Source organism: Nuphar pumila, chromosome 4 (genome assembly GCF_984573655.1).
Source record: "Nuphar pumila chromosome 4, dmNupPumi1.hap1.1, whole genome shotgun sequence".
In the NCBI taxonomy this organism is placed as follows: Eukaryota; Viridiplantae; Streptophyta; class Magnoliopsida; order Nymphaeales; family Nymphaeaceae; genus Nuphar; species Nuphar pumila.
In genome coordinates this window covers 27521302-27544743 of record NC_143252.1, presented here as the reverse complement: position 1 = coordinate 27544743, position 23442 = coordinate 27521302, and the positions used below count along the sequence as shown (strand labels likewise).

General features: G+C 37.0%; 1 protein-coding gene across 1 annotated transcript in view; it reads right to left on the bottom strand.

Moving 5' to 3' along the window:
- Positions 1-23: 23 nt before the first annotated feature.
- LOC149839734 (diaminopimelate epimerase family protein) overlaps positions 24-23442 on the bottom strand; it is a 39843-nt gene continuing 16424 nt past the window's right edge. The window contains exons 5-9 of the mRNA XM_090002786.1: positions 5476-5655; positions 5230-5314; positions 3640-3699; positions 1798-1871; positions 24-454 (exon numbers count right to left, since the gene is read on the bottom strand). Of these exons, the coding sequence (XP_089858912.1) occupies positions 338-454; positions 1798-1871; positions 3640-3699; positions 5230-5314; positions 5476-5655 (516 nt within the window). The 3' untranslated portion in view covers positions 24-337. The remainder of the gene's footprint in view (positions 455-1797; positions 1872-3639; positions 3700-5229; positions 5315-5475; positions 5656-23442) is intronic.

Sequence of the window (23442 nt, the reverse complement as noted above, 5' to 3'; positions counted from 1 at the left end):
AGACAACCGATCAAAGTGATCAGTCAATGGACCAGACAGACAAATTTTCATCATTTCAGCTATGAACACTATAACCCCCAAACATGTCAGAAGTCTAAGGAGTATCTGAATCCAAAAGTTTACCACAAGGTTTAGGTTCCCACCATAGATTTGCAGGAGGACCAATCACCTACAGAAATATGTTATAATGGATGATGTCACCGAAAAGCAAGATTAGTCAGACTTAGGACCACAAAAGAAGGCTTAAATGCCTGACTCCACGTACAAAATGATGAAAAAATACAAAATTTCACAGGCAACCCACCCAAAGAGATAACTTTAAGATGTATTCAACTAATCACAGCAGAACAGACCCATAAAATACAGCTCCTGCAGGGCCAGTCATATAAACATGATTATCCGCCTCCCCCCACTCTATCTCCAATGGACCACCCGGCAACTCCACCATGCATTCCTGTTGAACATTATGGTGAACAATTATACAACTGCAAAACACTATAAAACAAGACTAAAAGCAACATTTAGAGTAAGAAAACTCTTTCAGTTTGGATATATATATATATATATATATGAGAATGGGGATTGTTCTTCCTATTTTTTTGTTAGGTCACGTTAGGACCTTCCAAAATTCATAGTTTTCGGTGTTTTATGCTAGATCTGAAATGTTAGATGTGTTTATCATTGTTTATTCAATAGAAAACATGCTTCTGATTAAGCATCTTCATGTGCAGATGTGTATTTTGATGTAAAAAAATCAATGGTTGATATTGTACTAAAATTTGATGATAAAGTAACATCAAATCAATTTGAAACAAAGCATGATTCTTAATAAATAAGCAATGATAAACACATCTAAGGGTTCAGATATAGCATAAAACACCTAAAACTATGATTTTTAGAGGACCCTAATATGACCTAACGAAAAAAGGGGCAGCACAATCCCCACTCTCTCTCTCTCTACACATATATATAGGGTGCTTCTATGGTGGTACATACTTGATTTACATAAATGTAAGCTTCAAATGCAAAATATAACCTTTGGATCATGTTTAACATGTTCTATTTACTATTTCAATGTGTTAAAGTTGACTGAAATATGATATTTTATACCATTTCTAGATCACCCTTATTTTCATGAATTGTGAGCCATTGATTTTCACTGTCTCAAAAATCAAATCTCATGATATATTAGACATGCTAAAACCTTCTAACATAGTATATAAATCATGCTAAACACATATGGTTAGATCTACCATTTGGTGGCTAGATCCATACAAACAAGAGTGTGTACCACCATATGGTATCATGATACAGAACCACCTTATATTATTTCCCATATATATATATATATATATATATATATATATATATATATATATATATGTGGGTGCTTCTATGACACTGTACCACCATAACTTGCGGTGGTACACACTTGAATTACATAGATCTAAGCTCCAAACACAAAATCTAACTTTTGGATGATGTTTAGCATGTGCTATTTACAATTTTCATGTGTTAAAGTTGACTTAAATAGGTGTGTTATACCATTTCTAAACCACCCCTATTTTCATGAATTGTGAGCCATTGATTTTTCACCGTCTCATAAATGAACCTGATGGTGTATTAAACATGATAGAACCCTCTTAACATATTAAATACACCATACTAAACACATCTCTACGGTTAGATTTACCATTTGGTGGTTAGATCCATACAAACAAGTATGTACTACCATAAGGTACTATGGTACAGAACCACCATATATATATATATATATATATATATATATATACTTACCCTTTTTGAGTGACCCAAAAGGACAGCTGCAACAACAACTGCACAAGCTCCAGTCCCACAGGCGAGTGTTGCCCCTGCAATTAAAATTGAATAGCCAGATGCAGACCTTTCAATTGAACAAGAGTACACAGCCCAATATATAATAAACAAAAGCTTTTAAAGGGTGGGACACTAAGATCTACAACACTACTGAAAGGTGCAAGGTACAGTATTGCTCAAACAAGTAGAAGCCTATCAAATTTACATCCATCACAACAGAAAATCCTTGTTGTATGAGGCTATGTGCTGACAAAAGTTAAAATGGAGAAAAAAATTCATGATATCATTTAACTTTTTCTTCTCAGGTTTTCTACTAAGAAAATAAAAAACATAAAAATTTAAAACAGAGAAGATGGGAAAAATAGGGAAAGGAAATTTGCAACGCTCAAGCAAGTTGTTTTTGGAGTTCCACAAATACTTCTTAGAGTAAATAAATAATGTTTTCAATTGTACAAATTTTTGCTTTTCTTTGAGTTAGTATTTTACAATATTATAGAAATAGATGCCGTTGTAGAAGGTGGAAGTCAGAATGATGTGCCATGGAGCAGCTTGTGTGCTGCTCCCAACAAAAGAAAGTCAATGGACCATCTCAGGAGTCAGCATGTTTGAAAATTTCCGGATTCAAATTTCAAACATAGTCACTTCTAATTTTCATCAAAGGATAATCCACAAGAGGATTTATACACAGAGTTAGTTACAATCCATGGACACAATAGTACCCCACACCAATTCAGATGATAGAATCAAGATCAACAAGAAAAACTCAAAAATGAAGATTTATCAATAAGAAAAAGGTAATGATAACTTGAAAATATTATTGCCAAAGAAGACAAGGTTGTGGAAAGATAATAATGGTCCAAATGTCCATAATTTTAGCACAAAGAAACCAAAGTATAAGGATACCCTGGATATGGTCCCTAGGAGAAAATCCAAACAAATAACATGAGTGACCACATATATAAGAAGATGCTTCATTACAAGAACACCACAATTGGATATCGGTCAAATCCAGATATTTGCCAGATTCAGTAGCAAAAAATCAAAAATCATATCCACATCTGATTATAATCAGATATGGTTTTGGCTTACTAAATGCAACTAAACGGAATCGAATTCGGTCGGATATCGAATAAAATCCAGTTCAATGACATCCCTATGTAATGAAGTGATGACCAACAAAATGTAGATTCACAAGCAGATCACGAACATAATGCACAAAAGCACTCAAATAAGCTACTAAAGGAACACACACAAAGGGCCACTAAGGGCAGCAAAGATAATCACAAGTACACACAAACAGTCTTAAAAAATATTAATGTTATTAATGAATTAATGCACAAAATGCATACCTCACAAGGGGAGAGAGACCATACACAACGATGGGCTCTAACTAGCAATTAGACTACTCATAACGGCTAGTAATTCCTAGCTACAAAATGCAAAAATAAAATTAAACAAAAAAATAATTACAAAAAGAAGTATGTACATGCATATATATATATATATATATATATATAGAGAGAGAGAGAGAGACATTCTTACACCCTACAAACCATGCAAGAGGGCTCCAGAAATCAAAGAGACATAGGATATTATCACAAAGGCTACAAGTCAACCAAACTCTTAAAACAACAAATTTCCTATGTTCTTTGAATAAACAAATTCACTAGCTTGAATTATCATAGGGTGCTGGCATAAAGTTAATTCTTTTACTTAATACATTAAATACAAAGTTGAGTTGGTTGAATGACTACAGTAGAAAAGGTACTTTGGATGGAATGAATATAGAGATTCTTAACATACCAGCACCACGTTCCCACACACGCATCTTCAGGTGTGTACGGGACAGGATTTGAACAAACTCTGCAACACCAAAAAAGGAAATCAGAGTCACAAAGCATCTTATGCAATATAAGGTTGTTCAAAATTTTAAATCTAAGACAGAAATAAGATCCACTTCAATAATACCAATTCTCAAAATTAGAGGCATGCTTACATGTTTCTTGAGATAAAAATAAATAAAAGGGGAAGTGGATGGGGAGGAAATAGCAGAGTCAGCCTTCCAACCACCACCGATAATCCCCACTTGTTCCGTCCATTTTTCAATATGAAGACATAGAAGTAGCTATATCCACCACGGCATTCAATTTGTAGAACATGATTAGTGTTTTAAGTAGATGGTTCAATTACATACAATATCTTTTGTAGTTAAACTTACATCATTTTTCAAGGGCATATTACTTTTATTGACCACCCTTATGTTTCTGATAGAATATTAACATAGATTTCAGTGTTTCTCAAAAACATATGACAAGTGTTTGCACTCAATTTCCTTCCACTTTGTTCAAGCACATGTTAACAAAGTCAGTTGTGGCTAGAGTCTTCTTCTCTTAATATGAATATTAAACCTTGCTCAACATAAATAGGAACTGACATTGGCATCAGTTATTCCTAGGGAGAAACTTCAAAGCATATTTCCCAGAAGATCTCCATAATTTTAAAAGGAAAATCCAAAAAGAAAGAGCGGGGAGGCAGATTGGCAGAAAATGAGAACTGATGTTCTTTGCAAATATGAATACATAGAAAAACCTTTATGATATAGGAAGGAAAAAAGAATTAGGAAACTTTTTACTTGAATTGGAAAGTTGTAAAATAAGTGATGCAATACACAAAAATGGCTGATGTTTTCCAAAACTGTGTCAGTCACCTCTTCTACCTCCAGCTAAGAATGTCCCTATTTGGGGACGGAGTTAACCCAGTGCTTGTACAGGAGGCAAACAACAGTCAATATTGCAATAATTATCAAACTGGGACAAACAAACCCTTATAAGAATTTCATGGATGTAGACTGGTCACATTTTCAGGGTCTTTTGGAAATATGAAATCAAATCTTTCAATCATTAGTTTTATAGAGTTTCAGGGGCTTCTTTGGAGTACATAAATCCTATGGTTGTCAGGGATTTAAGAATCTGTCAAAAGTTAGAAATTTAGGAAAAATTACTGGAAAAAAAAAAGATAAGAAAATCAGATGTAACATGGATCCCCACGGTCACATTATATTAGTCAAGTTATAGACTCTTGAAATGCTACCTTAAATGATCTCCATGAAAATGGTTATTCTTCTAGCATCAAAGTGTTGCTATTATGTTGTATGAAAAGAGTTCACCTTATCAGTGGCTGTCAAGTGCCAGTCATCTTTGTTTTATATACTCTTTTCATACAACATAATAGCAATACATTGACGCTAGAAGAATAACCATTTGCATGGACAGCATTAAAGGTAGCTTTTCATATCTCTATACTATTCTGTGAAAGCAAAATAATCAGAATAACAGAAAGAACTAAATACTTGCTTGAACTCAGCAACGAGATTGTTGACAGGTATAAACTAACCCGTGTTTGTTCGTGATGGAAACATTTCATGGTGCTCAAACTTTGGACCAATATCTTCCAACTTTAAGTCATCAACCTGTAATGCCTGTTCAAAACCATGATAAGATGTAAAGATTCCATTCCAAACATTATCTGAAACTAGATTAGAAGACACCTTTATCACTCATCTGAACTCAGAAACCAGAAACCCTTTTACAACTCATCTTAACTGAGAACCAATAATGGAAATTACATTCTTGGAACTACCTGACATTGCTTTGTGCCAAATGTTACACAATGGGGATTCCCCATGCTTACACAGGTCACATTCCACGTGTTTCCATCAACAACCAGTTCAGCATTGACAACAGTGTCATCCTTTCCCCCTGGCAATTTGGTGGGGATATTTGGCGCTTTGAGCACTGGCTGACCCATATCAACTCTAACCTGTAAACGCAGCACCAGATGAGTAGACTTCAGGTCAAGGTTGCCAGACTAGGAAGTGGAAGCGGGAAACGATACGGGAAGCAAAAACAAGAAACAATGCATTTTAAAATGTATAGGAAGTGAAGTGAGAAATAAAAAAAAAGCAATATAAGAATTGGATTGGAATCAAAATGGAAAGGAAATAAAAACTAAAATAAAAGTGACTATTCTTAAATTTCATGATTTTTTAGGGTAAGAATTAAATTTTTAGCAAAATCTAAAAATAATGGCTGCCAAATTAGAGAAAGCACATGGAAGTGAGTTAGAAGTGTGAGAAGAAACACATAAAAAACATGAAAAGTAGAGTGAGAGAACATATAAGAATAGATGAAACATGTGAAAAGCATAGGAGAAGCATGGGAGAATCGAGATTCTCATCAAGTTTCGGAAGCAAGGAGTATCGCACTTCCGAAGCGAGTTTCTGGGAAGCGGGCTTCCCACCTATCTGAGAAGCTTACAGTAACTCTGCTCCAGGTAAGGACCACATTATCCTATATTAAACCATAGAAACCGGAGGGCCTCACACACACATGCTAGAATCAAAGAACATTATTGAAGTCCAAAGAATCTAAAAGAGACTTCTCAAAATAACATCAGATATGCTGAAAATAAAGGTGCCAGGATGTAATATTCCAATACTGGTGAAAAATATTTAATTTGATAAATTCGTGAAAAATAGTTAAATTCAGGTAAAATTTAGGCGAAATTCAGGAGAGAAATTGAGCTAAGGTATCATTAGATCCGTTTCAGAACGTAGATCTCGTAGAAGATCTGTTTTATCAAAATTGGATAACGATTGGTTCAAAAAATGCATTTTTCTAAAATCGCACGCCTCTATTTTTAAGTCTTTTTCAGTTTGGATCGGACTCGACCCACTTCGTTGGACCCATGTTAATATGGATTTGGACCCAATCTAGGATCCATATTGACTAGGATCCGGTCCGGGTTGAGATCCAATTGAATTGGATATGGATATGGATTTGGATAATGAATCCAATCTGGATCCATAATCCATCCATGTCATTTTAAAACTAAAATGAATTTAAAGTTTTAAAAACATCCATGTGGTTGTCTAGAAGGGGATGTCCCCCTTAAAATATTCTATAAGAATAAAATAAATAAAAATATAAATATAAATTATAAAAAAAAATCTAGAAGGATAAGGGTTGTTAGAGGTAGAACTCTACCCATAAAGGACAAGAAGGGGATGCCACCCCCCTCTAGACCCTTTCTTAATTATAAAAAGAGGTTGGAACCCCTTGTGAGGAATCACGTACCTTCAGCCTGAACCTCGTACACTGCAAAAGAAAGAGAAGGATTGGAAGGAGGGGAGGCGCCAGTGGATATCACGATGCACACACACACAAAACTATTGTGCCCTACTTCAGTGTTATATAAACAATACAAATTGGATCGGGTCTGTCGGCCCAAATCCAATAATACCAACCTGCAAATATAAAACAAGAAAGACATTATGGGTCTAGAACCAGACCCGTACATTTCATTCTCAATACTCCCCTTCAAGTTGTGCATGGTCTTGCACCATGGACAACTTGTTCTTCAAGAACCAAAAGCGCATACTGGTAAGGCCCTTAGTGAATAAATCTGCCACTTGATCAGTTGTAGGAACATAAGCAGGATCAACTTCTCTATCTTCTATTTTTTTGTCGAATGAAGTGTTGATCGATCTCTATATGCTTTGTGCGACTATGGTGAATGGGATTAAACGCAATATGTATGGCACTCTGATTATCACAGGAGAGAGTGGTGGGTAGAGTAGATTCTCCGACTTAAGTCAAAAGATGTCTCAGCCTTGTGACCTCTATTGTAGCAGCTGCCATAAATCGATACTCAGCTTCTATACTGGATCGTGCAACTGCACGTTGTTTCTTACTACTCCACGCTATCAAGTTCCCATCAAGAAAGACACAATAGCCAGAAACCGACCTCCTGTCATCTAGATCTCTAACCCAATCTGCATGTGTATACATACATTCAATTGATGTTGTTCTCCTTTGGACTTGGACTGATGATAAACCAGACCATCTCCAAGAGTTCCTTTTAAGTATTGAAGAATTCTCTTGACAGCATTCATATGCTCTGTTCGTGGGTCATGCATGAATTGAGAGACTTGATTCACTGCATATACAATGTCTGGTCTAGTAAAGGTGAGATATTGGAGCATACCCACAAGGCTCTGATATTGTTTGGAATCTTCATATGCTTCCCCATCCTGAGAACCAAGTTTATGACTGAGCACGCTAGGAGTGGATAGGGGTTTACAATCCTTCATGTCGGCCTTATCCAATAGGTCTAAAGTATATTTGTGTTGAGTTAATGAAAGGTTTTCATCTTGTCAATCCACCTCAACCCCCAAGAAATAACGTAAAACCCCCAAATCTTTCATTTTAAACCGGTGACTCAGTAAAATCTTGGTAGCTTGTATATGTTTATCAGAGTTCTCAGTAATAATGATATTGTCTACATATATAAGAATCAAGGTGCGTACCTGACAATCTTGAAAAATAAAAAGCGAATGATCAAGATGAGATCTAACGAATCCATGTCTCTGAACTTCAACAGAGAAACTATCAAACTATGAGTGGGAGGACTGTTTTAGCCCATAGTGTTAGAATACATATCGGATATAGATCCAGTAGGATCCATATAGTCCACGTGAATGTTATATTGTAATGTAATATACATTACTAACATAGGGTAGTTTTGTCATTGTAAAAGATTTGTAAAACCTACTTAAACTTAATGATGTTTAGTGCAGCCTGTGAAAAAGCATACAGGAAGGTTGCCGATTCCAACAAGAAGAATGCTCTCTCTCTCTCTCTCTCTCTCTCTCTCTCTCTCTCTCTCTCTCTCTCTCTCCATTCCTTCTCGGTTTTCAAGGCAAATACTGCAATCCAGAGGCAGTTTTATCATGGTATCAGAGCGGTACAGGTCCTGGGCATGAAGAATATCTGTCAAGCCCGTGCTCCATCAACGTGAAAGGTGGGCAGGTCACGTGATCTTAACCCATCCTTTTTTTTCCTTTCTGTTATTTATATTCCTTTAAGTGACAATCTGTCGTAGATCTGAAAGTTTTCCAGATCTACTATTCTATTCTCGCAGATCTGAAATCACCTTTCTTCTATTCTCTCACAGATCTGAAATCCCTTCAGATCTGCTATTCTATCTCTGTTGTCGCAGATCTAAAATACTTTCAGATATGTTATCATCTCTCTATCGTAGCTTTTAGTTATTTTGTCTATCGCAAATCTGAAATCTTTTCAGATCTGCTATCAGCCCTTTCTATTCCCTCGCAGATCTGAAATCCCTTCGGATCTGCTATTCTATCTTTGTCGCATATCTGAAATACTTTCAAATCTACTATCGTCTCGCTGTCGCAGCTTTTAGTGATTATTTTGTCTGTCGTAGATCTGAAACCTTTTCAGATCTGCTATCAGCCCTTTCAGCCCCATAAAGCAAAGTTCAAAAACTGTTGCTAGTCTAAAATTTGTCTATCACGCCTACCTATTCTCATTTATCTTAATTCTCTTTCAGTCTTTCATTTATGTTTCAGCCACACTTGTTTTATTCTATTTCATTTTCAGCCACCAGTTTCTTTCGGCTGTCAAACAGTATATCAATGGATTCTTCAGGTAATTCGGGTCTTTCTTCCAACTTCCTGGGACAGCTTGTCTCAGAAAAACTAACTACCGACAATTATCTGACTTGAAAAGGGAAAATTACTCTTTTTATTCGAAGTCAAGACCTTTCAGGTCACTTGGATGGCTCCACTCCGATGCCTCCAGAATTTATCACCACTGAAGTCAAAGAGGATGAAGGATTGTCGAATATTATTCGCAATCCTGCATTTGTTACTTGGATGAAGCGCGATCAGACCCTTGTCACGTACATTACTTCCATATTGTCACAAGAAGTATTGATTTTTATTCCTGATGATTACACATTTAAAGTTTTGTGGGAGAACTTAGCTCAGACCTACTCTCAGATATCAGAGGCTAAAGTGGTGTTTCTTAAACGCGAATTTCAGATGTTAAGAAAGGGGGCAATGAGCATTATTGAATTCTTAAATCAAGTCAAAAGCATCACAGATTAATTAGCCACGGTTGGATATTCAGTGTTAGATAAAGAAAAGGTGCATCAGACACTGAATGCCTTGGCATCAGAGTATCATGTTCTTGTGACCTCTTTATTATGCCTGGCTACGTTACTCAGCTTTGAGGAATTACGTGCCAAACTTTTTCAGTACGAGATGACTCTTAAAAGCATGACTGATACTTTAGCATGAAAATCATCTTCACAAGAGGTTCTTGCCACAAGAATGATGGCTGATCGTGCCCGTGAAGGACGTGGCAGAGGCAGGGGAACTCCCATCCAGGGTAGACGTGGGTTACTACCTACACAAAATTCCATGGTCAGTTTTTCAAAGAATGTTCTCACATGCTATCAGTGTAATAAACGAGGTCACATCAAAGCCAACTACTGGTTCAACCCACAAAACCGGAATAGAGCTCAAAACAATAGAAATGTTGCTACATCAGGAACTGCAGGTACATTTCGAGTTAGTGATGATGCTAAGGATCTTCTCTTATCTGTAATGGCAAACTTGAATCCGACACAAAATGATGATGGAATATGGTATGTTGACTCTGGGGTAGCAACTCATGTCACTGGCAATGCAGGTAAGTTCTCTACTTTGGTTCCCTATTCTAGTAAATCTAATATTGTAACTGGAGATGGGACTCACCACCCTATTTCAAACATAGGCAATGTTCTCATTCCTTTGTCCAAGTCATCTATTTCTTTATCTGATGTTGTCCATGCACCAAATTTAAAGAAAAATATTGTCTTTGTTTCTAAACTTGTCGACTCTACCAATTCATTTGTGGAATTTACTCCTACTTCTGTCTTTGTCAAGGATCTTCAAACGAAGGAGATGTTCGCTAAAGGAAAACGACGTAGAAACATGTATGTCTTCAATGAAGATCCAGCCTCCAGTTCCTTGAAACCCAAGTCTGATTATGCCTCCAAAAACGTCCTAAGTATGTCCAAATGTAATAAGCCAGATCTTTGGCATTCTCGTCTTGGTCATTGTAGTCAAGTCATTATTGAAAAGTTAGTGTCTAATGGTTTTCTTTCAGAGTATGTTTCACCATAAATTGAAGGATAAAATGTGTCACAGTTGTCAAGTTTGCAAGAGTCATGTACTTCCTTTTCATCAAGTAAATAAAAGAGTCTCTAAGCCTTTTGAGATAATATATTCTGATGTTTGGGGTCCAGCTCCCAATCCTTTCTCTTCTGAAAGTAAATATTATGTATCGTTTATTGACAATTTCTCTCGTTTTACTTGGATATTCTTTATGAAACACAAATCAGAGGTCTTTTGTATCTTCCGACACTTTCATGCCCATATTAAAAATCAATTCTCCCAAAGTATCCAAATTCTCCAATGTGATGGAGGTGGTGAGTATTCCTCCAAAGAATTTTTAGATTTTCTCCAAGATAATGGGATACATCGTAGAGTTTCTTGCCCGTACACTCCACAACAAAATGAAATTGTTGAACGTAAACACAGACATATTGTGGAAAGTGCAATAAGTATGATGCATGGTAGTAACTTGCCCATAAGTCTTTGGACAGAAGCCTTTCACACTGCCACTCATGTGATAAATCGCCTTCCTATGCCTATCCTTGAAAATCAATCTCCCTATTATGTTCTCTTTGGTTTGCACCCTGATTATGATGAGTTTCAAGTTTTTGGAAGCACATGTTATGTACATATTAACAAATCCATGAGAACTAAATTTCAGAACAAAGCCTCTATATGCCAATTTGTAGGTTTTGCAGATGAACACAAGGGGTACAGGTGCTATGACCCTGCCAATAAGAAGGTCAGAATTTCAAGAAATGTTATTTTTGATGAAAATAGCTTCCTGGAGAATAAAGCCAACCATAGTCATGAACATGGTGAGACAGCAGATAGTTGGTATGATCCATGGCTCAGTGCTGAACTTATTTCACATGTTGTTGAACATACCACTTTGGACCCTACAAGCATACATGATGAGACGGCTTCAGATAAGGTATCGAAAACACAATGTTTGAGATACAAAGAAAATGTCTATACCAAAAGACCCAGAGAGCAAACAGATGCACCTGTTGGAGAACACATGGCATTATCCAGTAACAGAAAGGCGCCAAGAAGATCAAGCATGATAAGGCATCCTATTGAAAAATGGGTGAGTTATGATAACTTCTCTATGGAATTTCAGATCTTTCTATCCAAGATTGAAAAACATGAGGAACCACTTGGGTTTTGTCAAGCTGTTCAATCTAACAAATGGATTGAAGCGATGAATGAGGAGATAGAGGCACTTCATGAGTGTCGAACATGGGAGATAGTTGGTCGTCCCCTAGATAAAAATGTAGTTGGCTCGAAATAGGTGTATAAGATTAAGTATAAACCTGATGGTAGTATTGAACGATACAAGGCATGTCTTGTTGCCAAAGGTTTCACCCAAGAATATGGTCAAGATTACGATGAGACCTTCAGCCCAGTGGTGAAAATGGGAACCATTCGTATTATCCTTGGTCTGGCTATTGAACATAGGTGGAATCTTAGTCAGCTTGATGTCAAAAATGCATTTCTTCATAGGGATTTGAAGGAAGAGGTCTACATGGAGCAGCCTCAAGGTTATGCAGGAGACCCAAAAGAATATGTGTAAATTAACCAGAGCATTATATGGTTTAAAGCAAGCCTCCAGGTCCTGGTTTGAAAGCTTCTCCTTAAAAATTCAGAACCACGGTTTCATTCATTCCCAACTAGATCATTCTTTATTCATATACAGGGATGGAACCATTGTGGTTTTCTTACTTATATATGTCGATGATATAGTGATCACTAGTAATGCTCCAGACCATATTCAACAAATTAAAGTTTTACAAAGTATGCGATTCAAGATGAAAGACCTTAGAGAACTAAGATATTTCCTTGGTATAGAGGTGGACAGGCAAGATGGAAAAATGTCATTAACTCAACACAAATACACTCTTGATATTCTGGCCAAAGCAGGAATGACAGATTGCAAACCTGTGCCTACACCCAGTGTTGTCAATCAAAAACTCAACATTTGTGATGGTGAGTTGTATCCTGATGCAAGCAAGTATCGAAGTTTAGTGGGCATGTTACAATATCTTACCTTTACTAAACCAGACATTGTATATTATGTGAATCAAGTATCTCAGTTCATGCATGAACCAAAGACTGGTCACATGGATGCCATCAAACGTATTCTTCGCTATCTAAAAGGCACAGTGGGTGATGGACTCATTTATGCTCAATCTTCATGGAGAACACCGAAACATGACATATTGACCTATACAGATGCGGACTGGGCAGGGGATCCAGATGAAAGGAGGTCTGTTTCAGGATACTGTATTTTCATTGGAAACAATCTTCTCTCATGGAGTAGCAAAAAACATAAAGTTGTGGCAAGATCTAGCACAGAGGCAGAATATAGATCTATGGCAGCTACCACAGCAGAAGTAACCTGGATTAGGCATCTACTTACAGAGATGGGAGAGAGTATCCCAAGTTCAACCCTTATGTGCGATAATAGAAGTGTTATACAAATTATGTTCAATCCTGTTCATCACAGTCGGACCAAACATATTGAGATTGACCAACATTTCATCAGACAAGAAATAGCAGACAAAGAGATTGAACTGGTTTATGTGTCTTCAGAAGACCAAGTTGTTGATATGTTCACAAAGGGTCTCACAAATAACCAGTTTTGGTATCTAAAGAACAAGTTGCACATGTTTTAATCCCATGTACAACTTGAGGGAAGGTGTTAGAATACAGATCGGATATGGATCCAGTAGGATCCATATAGTCCACGTGAATGTTATATTGTAATGTAATATACATTACTAACATAGGGTAGTTTTGTCATTGTAAAACATTTGTAAAACCTACTTAAACTTAATGATGTTTAGTGCAGCTTGTGAAAAAGCATACAGGACGGCTGTTGATTCCAACAAGAAGAACGTGCTTCTCTCTCTCTCTCTCTCTCTCTCTCTCTCTCTCTCTCTCTCTCTCTCTCTCTCTCTCTCTCTCTCCTTCTCGGTTTTCAAGGCAAATACTGCAATCCAAAGGCAGTTTTTGTTAAAATATGATGTATATTTATATATATATATATATATATATATAGATTACGACACATATACATATATATGATATATATATGTCTACGTGTCTATCTATATATATAAATATATATATATTTATTTTGTAAAACCCCACAGGGGTATTTCTGTCATTTCACCTGTACACGCATATCATTGATATGCTTTTTCTTTTCTTTCTTTTTCCTTTATTCTTTTTCCTTTTTTTATTTTTTACTTTTTTCTTTTTAACATTTGAGAGGGGTCCACATAGAGTCGTTGGACCCCTCCAACGGTCATAAATATGACCGTTGGAGGGGCTCCAACGACTCTATGGGAGCCCCTCCTTGGGTCCCTTGCTGTGTATAAATAAGGGGTACAGCCCCATGTATTTACTAAGCTTCTGGTGAAGCATTCTATGAAGTGAAGAATATTTTTTTACCTCTCTTTGTGCTTGACCACTTTTGTGGTTTATTTTGCCCCTTTGTGGCCTCTTGTATATGTGCGTGCTTCCGTGCTTTCGCTTGAAGACTTTGCCCCTTTTTCATTTGGCACTTCATTACATGGTATCAAAGCAAGGTTAAGAAGGCTTCATCGGATTCTACCTTGACAAGTAATACCTCTCCTCTCTCTTGTCTTATTAATTTGTTTTTCTAAATGGCCAACAAAGATGCAAAAATCGATCTATCATTCAAATTGGATGGGACCAATTACCGCATGTGGGTCGCCGCTATGGAGAATAATCTCAAAGGTAAAAAGCTTTGGGGTTATGTATGTGGAACCATTCCGGAACCACAATTGAAGTTAACTAAATTTGAAGGAAATGAGGAAAAAGCTTTGAATGAAGAAGAAAAGGAAAAAGCTATTCTTGATTATTCTTCTAAAATGGAAGATTGGGAAAGTGAACATGCTAAAATTTTAGCATGGTTCATGAATAATGTCGAGTTGAAGATTTGTGCAAACCTTGCAAAATTCAAAAAGGCTAATGAAGCATGGTTTTTTATGAAAGGCATGTACACCCAAAGAGACCTTGCTAGGCATTTTTTTCTACAAGAAAAGGTAAGAGCTACCAAGCAAGGTGATATGAGCATTAGGGACTACTATAGTGCCCTATCCTCTTTGTGGGATGAACTTGTCCTTCTCGAACCACAATGGGAAGGAAGTGTTATTGCTATGAGACAAGAGCAAATGGAAAAAGAGAGGTTTTTTCAATTTATTCATGGGCTTCGTCCCGAATTTGAACAACTTAGAGGATCTCTACTTCATAGGGCCTCTACCCCTCTAAGTGATATTTTGGCCGATTTATGTCAAGAAGAAACCCGTTTGGCCTTGAAGAGAGATGTTGATGAAGTGCATGCCGTGTCTAGACCCGGCAACAATGTAAGAACATATAAACCACCACATTTTTGGAAGAATAATGGTGGTGGAGGAAGAAAAATTATTTGTCATAATTGTAATGAACCGGGCCATATTCGTCCCGATTGCTCTAGATTCAAGAAGAAGGTGGCTTTCGTAGGGGAAACTCCTCCAATCATCAATGAAGATTCAAAGAAGAATGGTGACATAAAGGAGTCCATTGCTCATCTAACCGAAACTCTTCAACAATTTATAAAGATGAGCGCCTCTACATCATCATCCTCACCTTCCACTTCCAGTGCCGCCATCTCCTCTTTTCCAGGTATGACCTCTTGGATTCTTGACTCGGGTGCCTCTTTCCATATGACTCCAAATGCATCACTTTTATCAAAACCAAGTCTCAATAAATTTAAATCATATGTATCCACCGCCGATGGAACATCTTTAAATGTTGAAGGTATTGGAAACCTTGAGAAAACTTATGACCAAAACAAAGAATTTTTTGTTCCCAAAATCCGAATTATTCCAAAACTTAATTTGAATCTTTTTTCCGTCTCTCAAATTACCGATTTTGAATATAATGTCTCGTTTTCACCAACCCATTGCTATGTGCAGGATCTCCGGTCCAGGAAGCGGATTGGGCAAGGCCATAGAAGAGGGGACCTTTACTATATGGATTTTTTGTCTTTGGCATCCAAATCATTTTGTAATCACGTTCAATCCAAAGATATTGAGACTTGGCATAAGAGACTTGAACACCCTAGTATTTCCAAGTTGTACCTTTTTCCGTTTTTTGAAAAATTTTGTAATACAAATACATTTATATGCAATGATTGTATTCTTGGGAAAATTCACTCTCTTCCATATTCTCATAGCAATTTTGTGTCAAAAAGGCCTTTTGAACTTGTGCATTCCGATGTATGGGGATCGGCACCCGTTATGTCCAAGGGGGGCTTCTCTTACTATGTTTCTTTTATTGATGATTTTACTAGATACACATGGGTTTACATTATCAAGAATAAATCCGATGTCTTCATTAATTTTAAAGAGTTTCACGTTCTTGTTCAAAATCAATTCCAACACAATATAGCCATTTTTAGGTCCGACTCAGGAGGAGAGTACATGTCTAAAGATTTTCAAAATTATTTTAAAACAAATGGAATTTTGCACCAACGATCTTGTCCTAAAACTCCGCAACAAAATGGTCTTGCGGAAAGGAAACATAGACATTTAATCGAAACCACAAGAACTCTTCTTGTGTCTAAAAATGTTCCTAAAATCTTTTGGGCCGAAACTCTTCTTACCGCAACATATCTTGTGAATCGTATGCCCTCCTCTTCTTTAAAAAATGTTTCGCCCTTTGAAAAACTTTTTAAAATTACTCCTGATTTTAATAGACTAAGAATCTTTGGATGCAAATGTTTTGTACTTAGTCTAGGACAAGATAAGTTGTCACCAAAAGCTATTGAATGTGTGTTCATTGGCTATGGTGAGAATCAAAAAGGCTATAGATGCTATGATATTCGAAACAATAAATTATATGTGTCGAGAAATGTAAACTTTATTGAAAATCAAAATGGTTTCGATATCCACACATCTAAGGAAGACATCGATTATTCTTTTATATTCGACTTAGCTCCTAGGATTGAGTCTCCTGAGGCAATCACTTGTGATACTAGTTGTGATGGAATTTTACATTATAATGATATACCACAACATGAGAATACTTCCCAAAATGAAAACCTTAATGATATAAATGTATATACCCGACGGATAGGAAATGAACATCAACCTGCCATTGACAGATACTCTCAAGACTTCTCTTTAGAAGAATCTATTGATAACAATCCACCTAGGAGATCTTCTCGTACTAGTAGGCCACCACAAAAATTTGTGTCTTATGAATCTTTTTCGCCGAATTATAGGGCATGTCTCATGTTAATACATTCGTATCATAAACCTACCTCATTCAAGGAAGCTAAAGATCACCCACATTGGATTGAAGCTATGAAAATCGAATTAGAGGCTCTTAACAAGGCCCAAACCTGGAGCATTATTCCTCAACCTTTAGGAAAAAAAGCAATTGGGTGTAGATGGGTATATAAGGTCAAAACCAAATGTGATGGGTCTCTTGAAAGATACAAAGCTCGTTTGGTTGCAAAAGGCTACGCCCAAGAATATGGGATTGATTATGAAGAAACCTTTGCTCCTGTAGCCAGAATGACTAGTGTACGAGCCCTTATTGCTTTAGCATCCATCAAACAATGGCCAATATATCAACTTGATGTTAAAAATGTGTTTTTAAATGGAACTCTGTGTGAAGAAGTCCTTATGGACCCTCCGCCGGGTCTCGAAATTGGGAAAGGTAATATTCTAAAATTAAACAAAGCTCTCTATGGTTTAAAACAAGCACCAAAAGCTTGGTATGATCTTTTTAGCAAAGTAGTTCTTGATAATGGTTTCTCCTCATATTACACAGATATTGCTTTGTTTGTTAAAACTTCTAATGAATACATAACAATTTTGTTATTATATGTTGATGACATGATTATCACAAGTAATGATAAGAAAGGTATTGATCTTATTAAAAATATTCTTAAGAAAAATTTTGATATGTCTGATCTGGGTTTTCTAAGGTATTTCTTAGGAATTGAAGTTGCATACTCCCCCAAGGGGTATGTCCTATCTCAAATGAAGCTTGCCTCTGACATTATTGCTAAGTCTGGGTTGACAGATGACAAAAGGGTGGAGACTCCAGAAGTAATAAATGCCAAGATGAGAGCCAATGATGGCACTCCTTTAGCAGACCCCATGCCTTATCGTCAATTAATTGGATCCTTAACATATTTATCTATCACCAAGCCTGACATTTCACATGCAGTTCATAGTGCAAGACAATTTCAGGTTGCTCCTACCACTACTCACATGGCAGCAGTAATGAGGATTATCAGATACTTAAAAAATTCCATAACTAAGGGAGTATTCTTCTCCTCTTCTTCACCTCTTACTTTACTTGCGTATACTGACTCTGATTAGGGGGGTAACCCCGATGATCGTATTTCTACCACAGGTTATTGTGTGTTTCTTGGGGAGTCGCTTATCTCCTGGAGGTGTAAGAAGCAGCGTAAAGTTTCTCTCTCGTCTACCGAAGCAGAATATCGTGCGATGGCCACTACCACAACTGAGATTATATGGTTAAGAAGCTTACTTAAAGATATGGGTGTCTCATTCTCAACTCCTTCAAAGTTGTGTTGTGACAACAAGAGCTCCATCTATATTGCTAGCAATCACACTTTTCATGAACGAACGAAGCATATTGAGATGGACTGTCATTATGTTCGAGATGAGTTCCTACGCGGCACCATTCAACTCCCATATGTTCCTACCGAATATCAGTTGGCGGACTTCTTCACCAAAGCCTTGCCTTCGCCTCGCTTCTACTTCCTCCTTAGCAAACTCTCGGTGATTTCACCATGTGTTTGAGGGAGGGTGTTAAAATATGATGTATTTATATATATATATATATATATATATATATATATATATATAGATTACGACACATATACATATATATGATATATATATATGTCTACGTGTCTATCTATATATATAAATATATATATATATATATATATATATTTATTTTGTAAAACCCCACAAGGGTATTTCTGTCATTTCACCTGTACACGCATATCATTGATATGTTTTTTCTTTTCTTTCTTTTTCCTTTATTCTTTTTCCTTTTTTTATTTTTTACTTTTTTCTTTTTAACATTTGAGAGGGGTCCACATAGAGTCGTTGGACCCCTCCAACGGTCATAAATATGACCGTTGGAGGGGCTCCAACGACTCTATGGGAGCCCCTCCTTGGGTCCCTTGCTGTGTATAAATAAGGGGCACAGCCCCATGTATTTACTAAGCTTCTGGTGAAGCATTCTATGAAGTGAAGAATATTTTTTTACCTCTCTTTGTGCTTGACCACTTTTGTGGTTTATTTTGCCCCTTTGTGGCCTCTTGTGTATGTGCGTGCTTCCGTGCTTTCGCTTGAAGACTTTGCCCCTTTTTCATTTGGCACTTCATTACAGTTTTATCACATAGATGGCTCTTCGTAGCTTGCAAACATGTGTATTGGGGCTATCCAAAGGCAGTTTTATCACATAGATGGCTCTTCGTAGCTGCAAACATGTGTATCGAGGCTATGTTCTGTATAACAAGCGGGTTGCTCCATATACACCTCTTCTTTGAGACTGTCATGCAAAAAAACATTTTGACATTAAGTTGGTTTAGAGTTCATCCATACTGAACTGATAAGGACAGAACTAATCGAATAGTTCACATCTTAATCACAGGACTAAAGGTTTCGTCGTAATATTGCCTGTATTCTTGAGTGAACCCTTTCGCTACTAGCCTCGCCTTATAGCGTTCAATGGATCCATCGGGTTTATACTTGATTTTATAGACCCATCTAGATCCTACAACATTCTTGGTCGATGGTCTGGGAACAATCTCCCAAGTCCCACACTCATGTAAAGCTTGAGTTTCCTCATTCATGGCCTCAACCCATTTGATTGACATAGATGCTTGTGAGAAACTGATAGGTTCATCATGCTTTTCAATCTGAGAGATGAACAGTTGTAAGTCTGTAGAGAAGTTATCATAACTTACCCATCTTTCAATAGGATGATGAATCCTCTCAAGCCTCCTGGGTTGCACAATGGGTCGTTGCTGAACATTGTTTTTGTTTCACCGCACATAGGTAATCCCTTGAAACTTTGTAACATCTGAAACTACAGGCATATTAATATCTTGTGTGTTTGCCGACCTTTCCTCTTCTTGGCGTATATTTGTACTATCTCGTTCTGCGGATGGTGTATGACATGAGGATACATCATGTGTCGTCATTTGATCAAGCACCTCAATAGCAAGTCATGGCTGATAACTTTGAGCATCCTTACTGTGTCCCTCTACGCTTCCTGAATCATCAATATTAGTCTCGTCAAACACGACATTCTATGAAACTCTGATGAGGTTGGTAATGGGATCATAACACCGATATCCTCTATACTGATCAGTGTATCCAACAAACCTGCACCTGCATGCCATGTTATGAAACTTATGACATTGAAAACTATCAATGTGAACATAGCATATGCAGCCAAACACGCGCAATTCATTGTAGTCAGGATGAACCCCAAAGAGTGTAAAATAAGGAGACTGATTTGCTAGCAATTTTATCGGCAGTCGATTTATGACATAGACAGTTGAATGAAAGGCTTCCGTCCATAAATTTAAAGGAATATGAGTGTCATGTAACATACTCATCGCACTTTCTATAATATGCCTGTGTTTTCTTTCTGCCACACCATTTTGTTGTGGTGTGTGTGAACAAGATATTCTACGATCTATCCCATTATCTTAGAGAAATTCAATAAATTCCTTTGATAGGTACTATCCTCCACCGTGACAATGAAAATTTTGAATTTTAGTTGAAAATTTGTTGCCAACTAAGGCACAAAACAAGGAGAAAAGCTTGAAAACTTCAGATTTATGTTGCATAAAATAAATATAAGTGTTTCTAGAGTAACTGTATGAAAGTAACATAGTAACGACTGACCGATAAAAAAGTTTGTGGGGCAGGTCCCCAGACATCAGAATAAACAATTTCAAAAGGCACAGAAGCTCTTTGATTTATTGAATGAAATGGAAGAATATGACTCTTACATAATTGACAACTAGAACAAAGATGAAGATCAACCTCAACATTCATACTAGACTGCGAAACAAATCCTCTGGACGCAAGTTTCTCAATAAATGAATGATTACAATGACTAAGACGATGACGCCAAATCTCTGGCTTATTATATTGAGATAAACTGAAGCATTTTTTGAATGACACTGGATGAACATGCTGAGAATTTATTGATGCACCACGAACTGGAGAAGACTCCTTGAAGACATAGAATTAGTATCATCGACAAGTTTAGAAACAGAAACAATATTTTTAACGATGCTAGGAGAATGGTAAACATCTAATAAAGGTAATGAGGAACCGAGGAGTGAAGTGAAATATTTCCAATATGAGAGATAGGACGAAGAGTACCATCTCCAGTTTTAATACTAAATTTACCACGATAAGGTATGGGTTTCGAAATCTTACCAACATCACCTGTCACATATGCAGCAGCCTCGTGGTCAATATACCAAGTCCCTTGCTCAGTTTGTTTGAAGCTTAATTCTAAAAGAGCAGAAATCAGAAGATTCTTCACATTTTCTTTTTCAGCATCTTTAGGACCGTCCCCTGCTAGTCCTCTAGTAGAAGGCCCGACACCATTAGATTTTTCTTTGTTTTGCGGATTATGCCAACAATTCGCTTTAATGTGCCCTCTTTTATTGCACTGAAAACATGTCGGTATATTTCTAGAGTATTGATTCCCTGGATATGAATTGAGTGACATGTTGGGTGTGGGAAGTAGCCCACGACCTCCTTGGTTGACTCTTCCATATCCACGTCCACCTCTAAAACCCACACGTCCTCGCCCTGACGCTACTCCTGTGACAAGAACTTCATGATTGTTGGAGTTCAGAGTTGCTTCCTCACTTCTAATGGTGACTTCATATTGCAGAAGCTTAGCCCGTAGATCTTCAAAACTGGGCAATGAAGGGAGGCAAAGAAGAGAGGTGACTAACATGTGGTAGTTAGATCCCAAACCATTCAATGCTTGTTGAACCTTTTCTTTGTCAGGAATTACGCAACCCACCATAGCTAGTTGATTTGTGATGCTCTTGACTTTGTTCATGTACGTTGTAACCGATAAACCCTCTTTCTTTAAGAGCTGAAATTCTCTCTTTAAATGCAAAATGCTAGCTTCTGAAATCTGCGAATAGGTCTGAGCCAATATTTGCTACAACTTTACGACTGAACACTCATCTGGAATAGCCATTAATACCTCTTGGGAAAGAGTAGAAGTAATGTAGGTCACAACCGCCTGATCTTTTCTTTTTCATGTTGCAAACTCTAAATTTCTAACTAATTTGCTGGAAACCTCCCCCTTAGCATCTCGCTCTTCCCGCAGAACAAATTCTGGTGGCACATGAATTGTTCCATCAAGATGTCCAGAGAGGTCCAAGCTCTTAATAAAAGGCAAAATTTGCCGCTTCTAGGTCAAGTAGTTTGAGTTGTTTAATTTCTCATATATGAGTTGTCCAAGGAAATTGGAAGGAAGGGAAGGAGAATCCATGTGGAATGATAACAAGAAAACACACTGACCAGCAGTCTGATTTTAGCAATATAAAACTTTTTTTTCTACGAAAATTATATTGCTGTAAACAGTCCAGAGAAATTTTGAATCGGAACTTTAAATAGGGTTTAGAAGGGACAAACGTGAAGATGAGAAAAAAGAAAAAAATCATGTTAAAACAAAGAACTCGATCAGGTCAGATTTCACTTTGAGGCATTGAAATCTTATTCAGATTTGATTCAATGGTCTGAACAAAAAGAAATAATCCAACAAAGATTTTGAAGAATAAAAATGGACTTGAAGAAAAGGGGAATTAGAGAGAAACACAAATCTAATCTTATAAGATCAGATTTCGATTTAATCCTGCTAAAGAAAGAGAATCAGTCTGTCACAACCATATTCAATTTGGTCTGGCTTGAAACGAAAGCATTAGCGTCAAAGAGGAGAAGAGGAGAAGAGAAACAGAGAGGAGAAACACAAATTTGATCTTATTGATAACGTGTTTTTTTATTTTCAAGGAAACAGATTTGGTCTGACGTGATCAGATTTAATATTGAGGAAGAAGAAAGCAGAATCTTAAGGAAGAAAGAAAGTTAAGTAAAGGTTTTAAGGAAGAAAAGAGATTCAACCCAATATTGAGAGATCATTTTTTTTTTGACAGAAGAGGATGAAATCTGATCTAACGAGATCAGATTTAGAATAGAGGAAGGGAAGAAGGGAATCCTGACCTGGAATTTAGGACCCCACCCTGCTCTGATACCATGTGAGGAATCATGTACCTTCAGCCTGAACCTCGTACACTGCACTGCAGAAGAGAGAGAAGGATTGGAAGGAGGAGAGGCGGCAATGGATATCATGATGCACACACACAAAACTATCGTGCCCTACTTCAATGTTATATAAACAATACAAATTGGATCGGGTCTGTCAGCCCAGATCCAATAATACCAACCTGCAAATATAAAACAAGA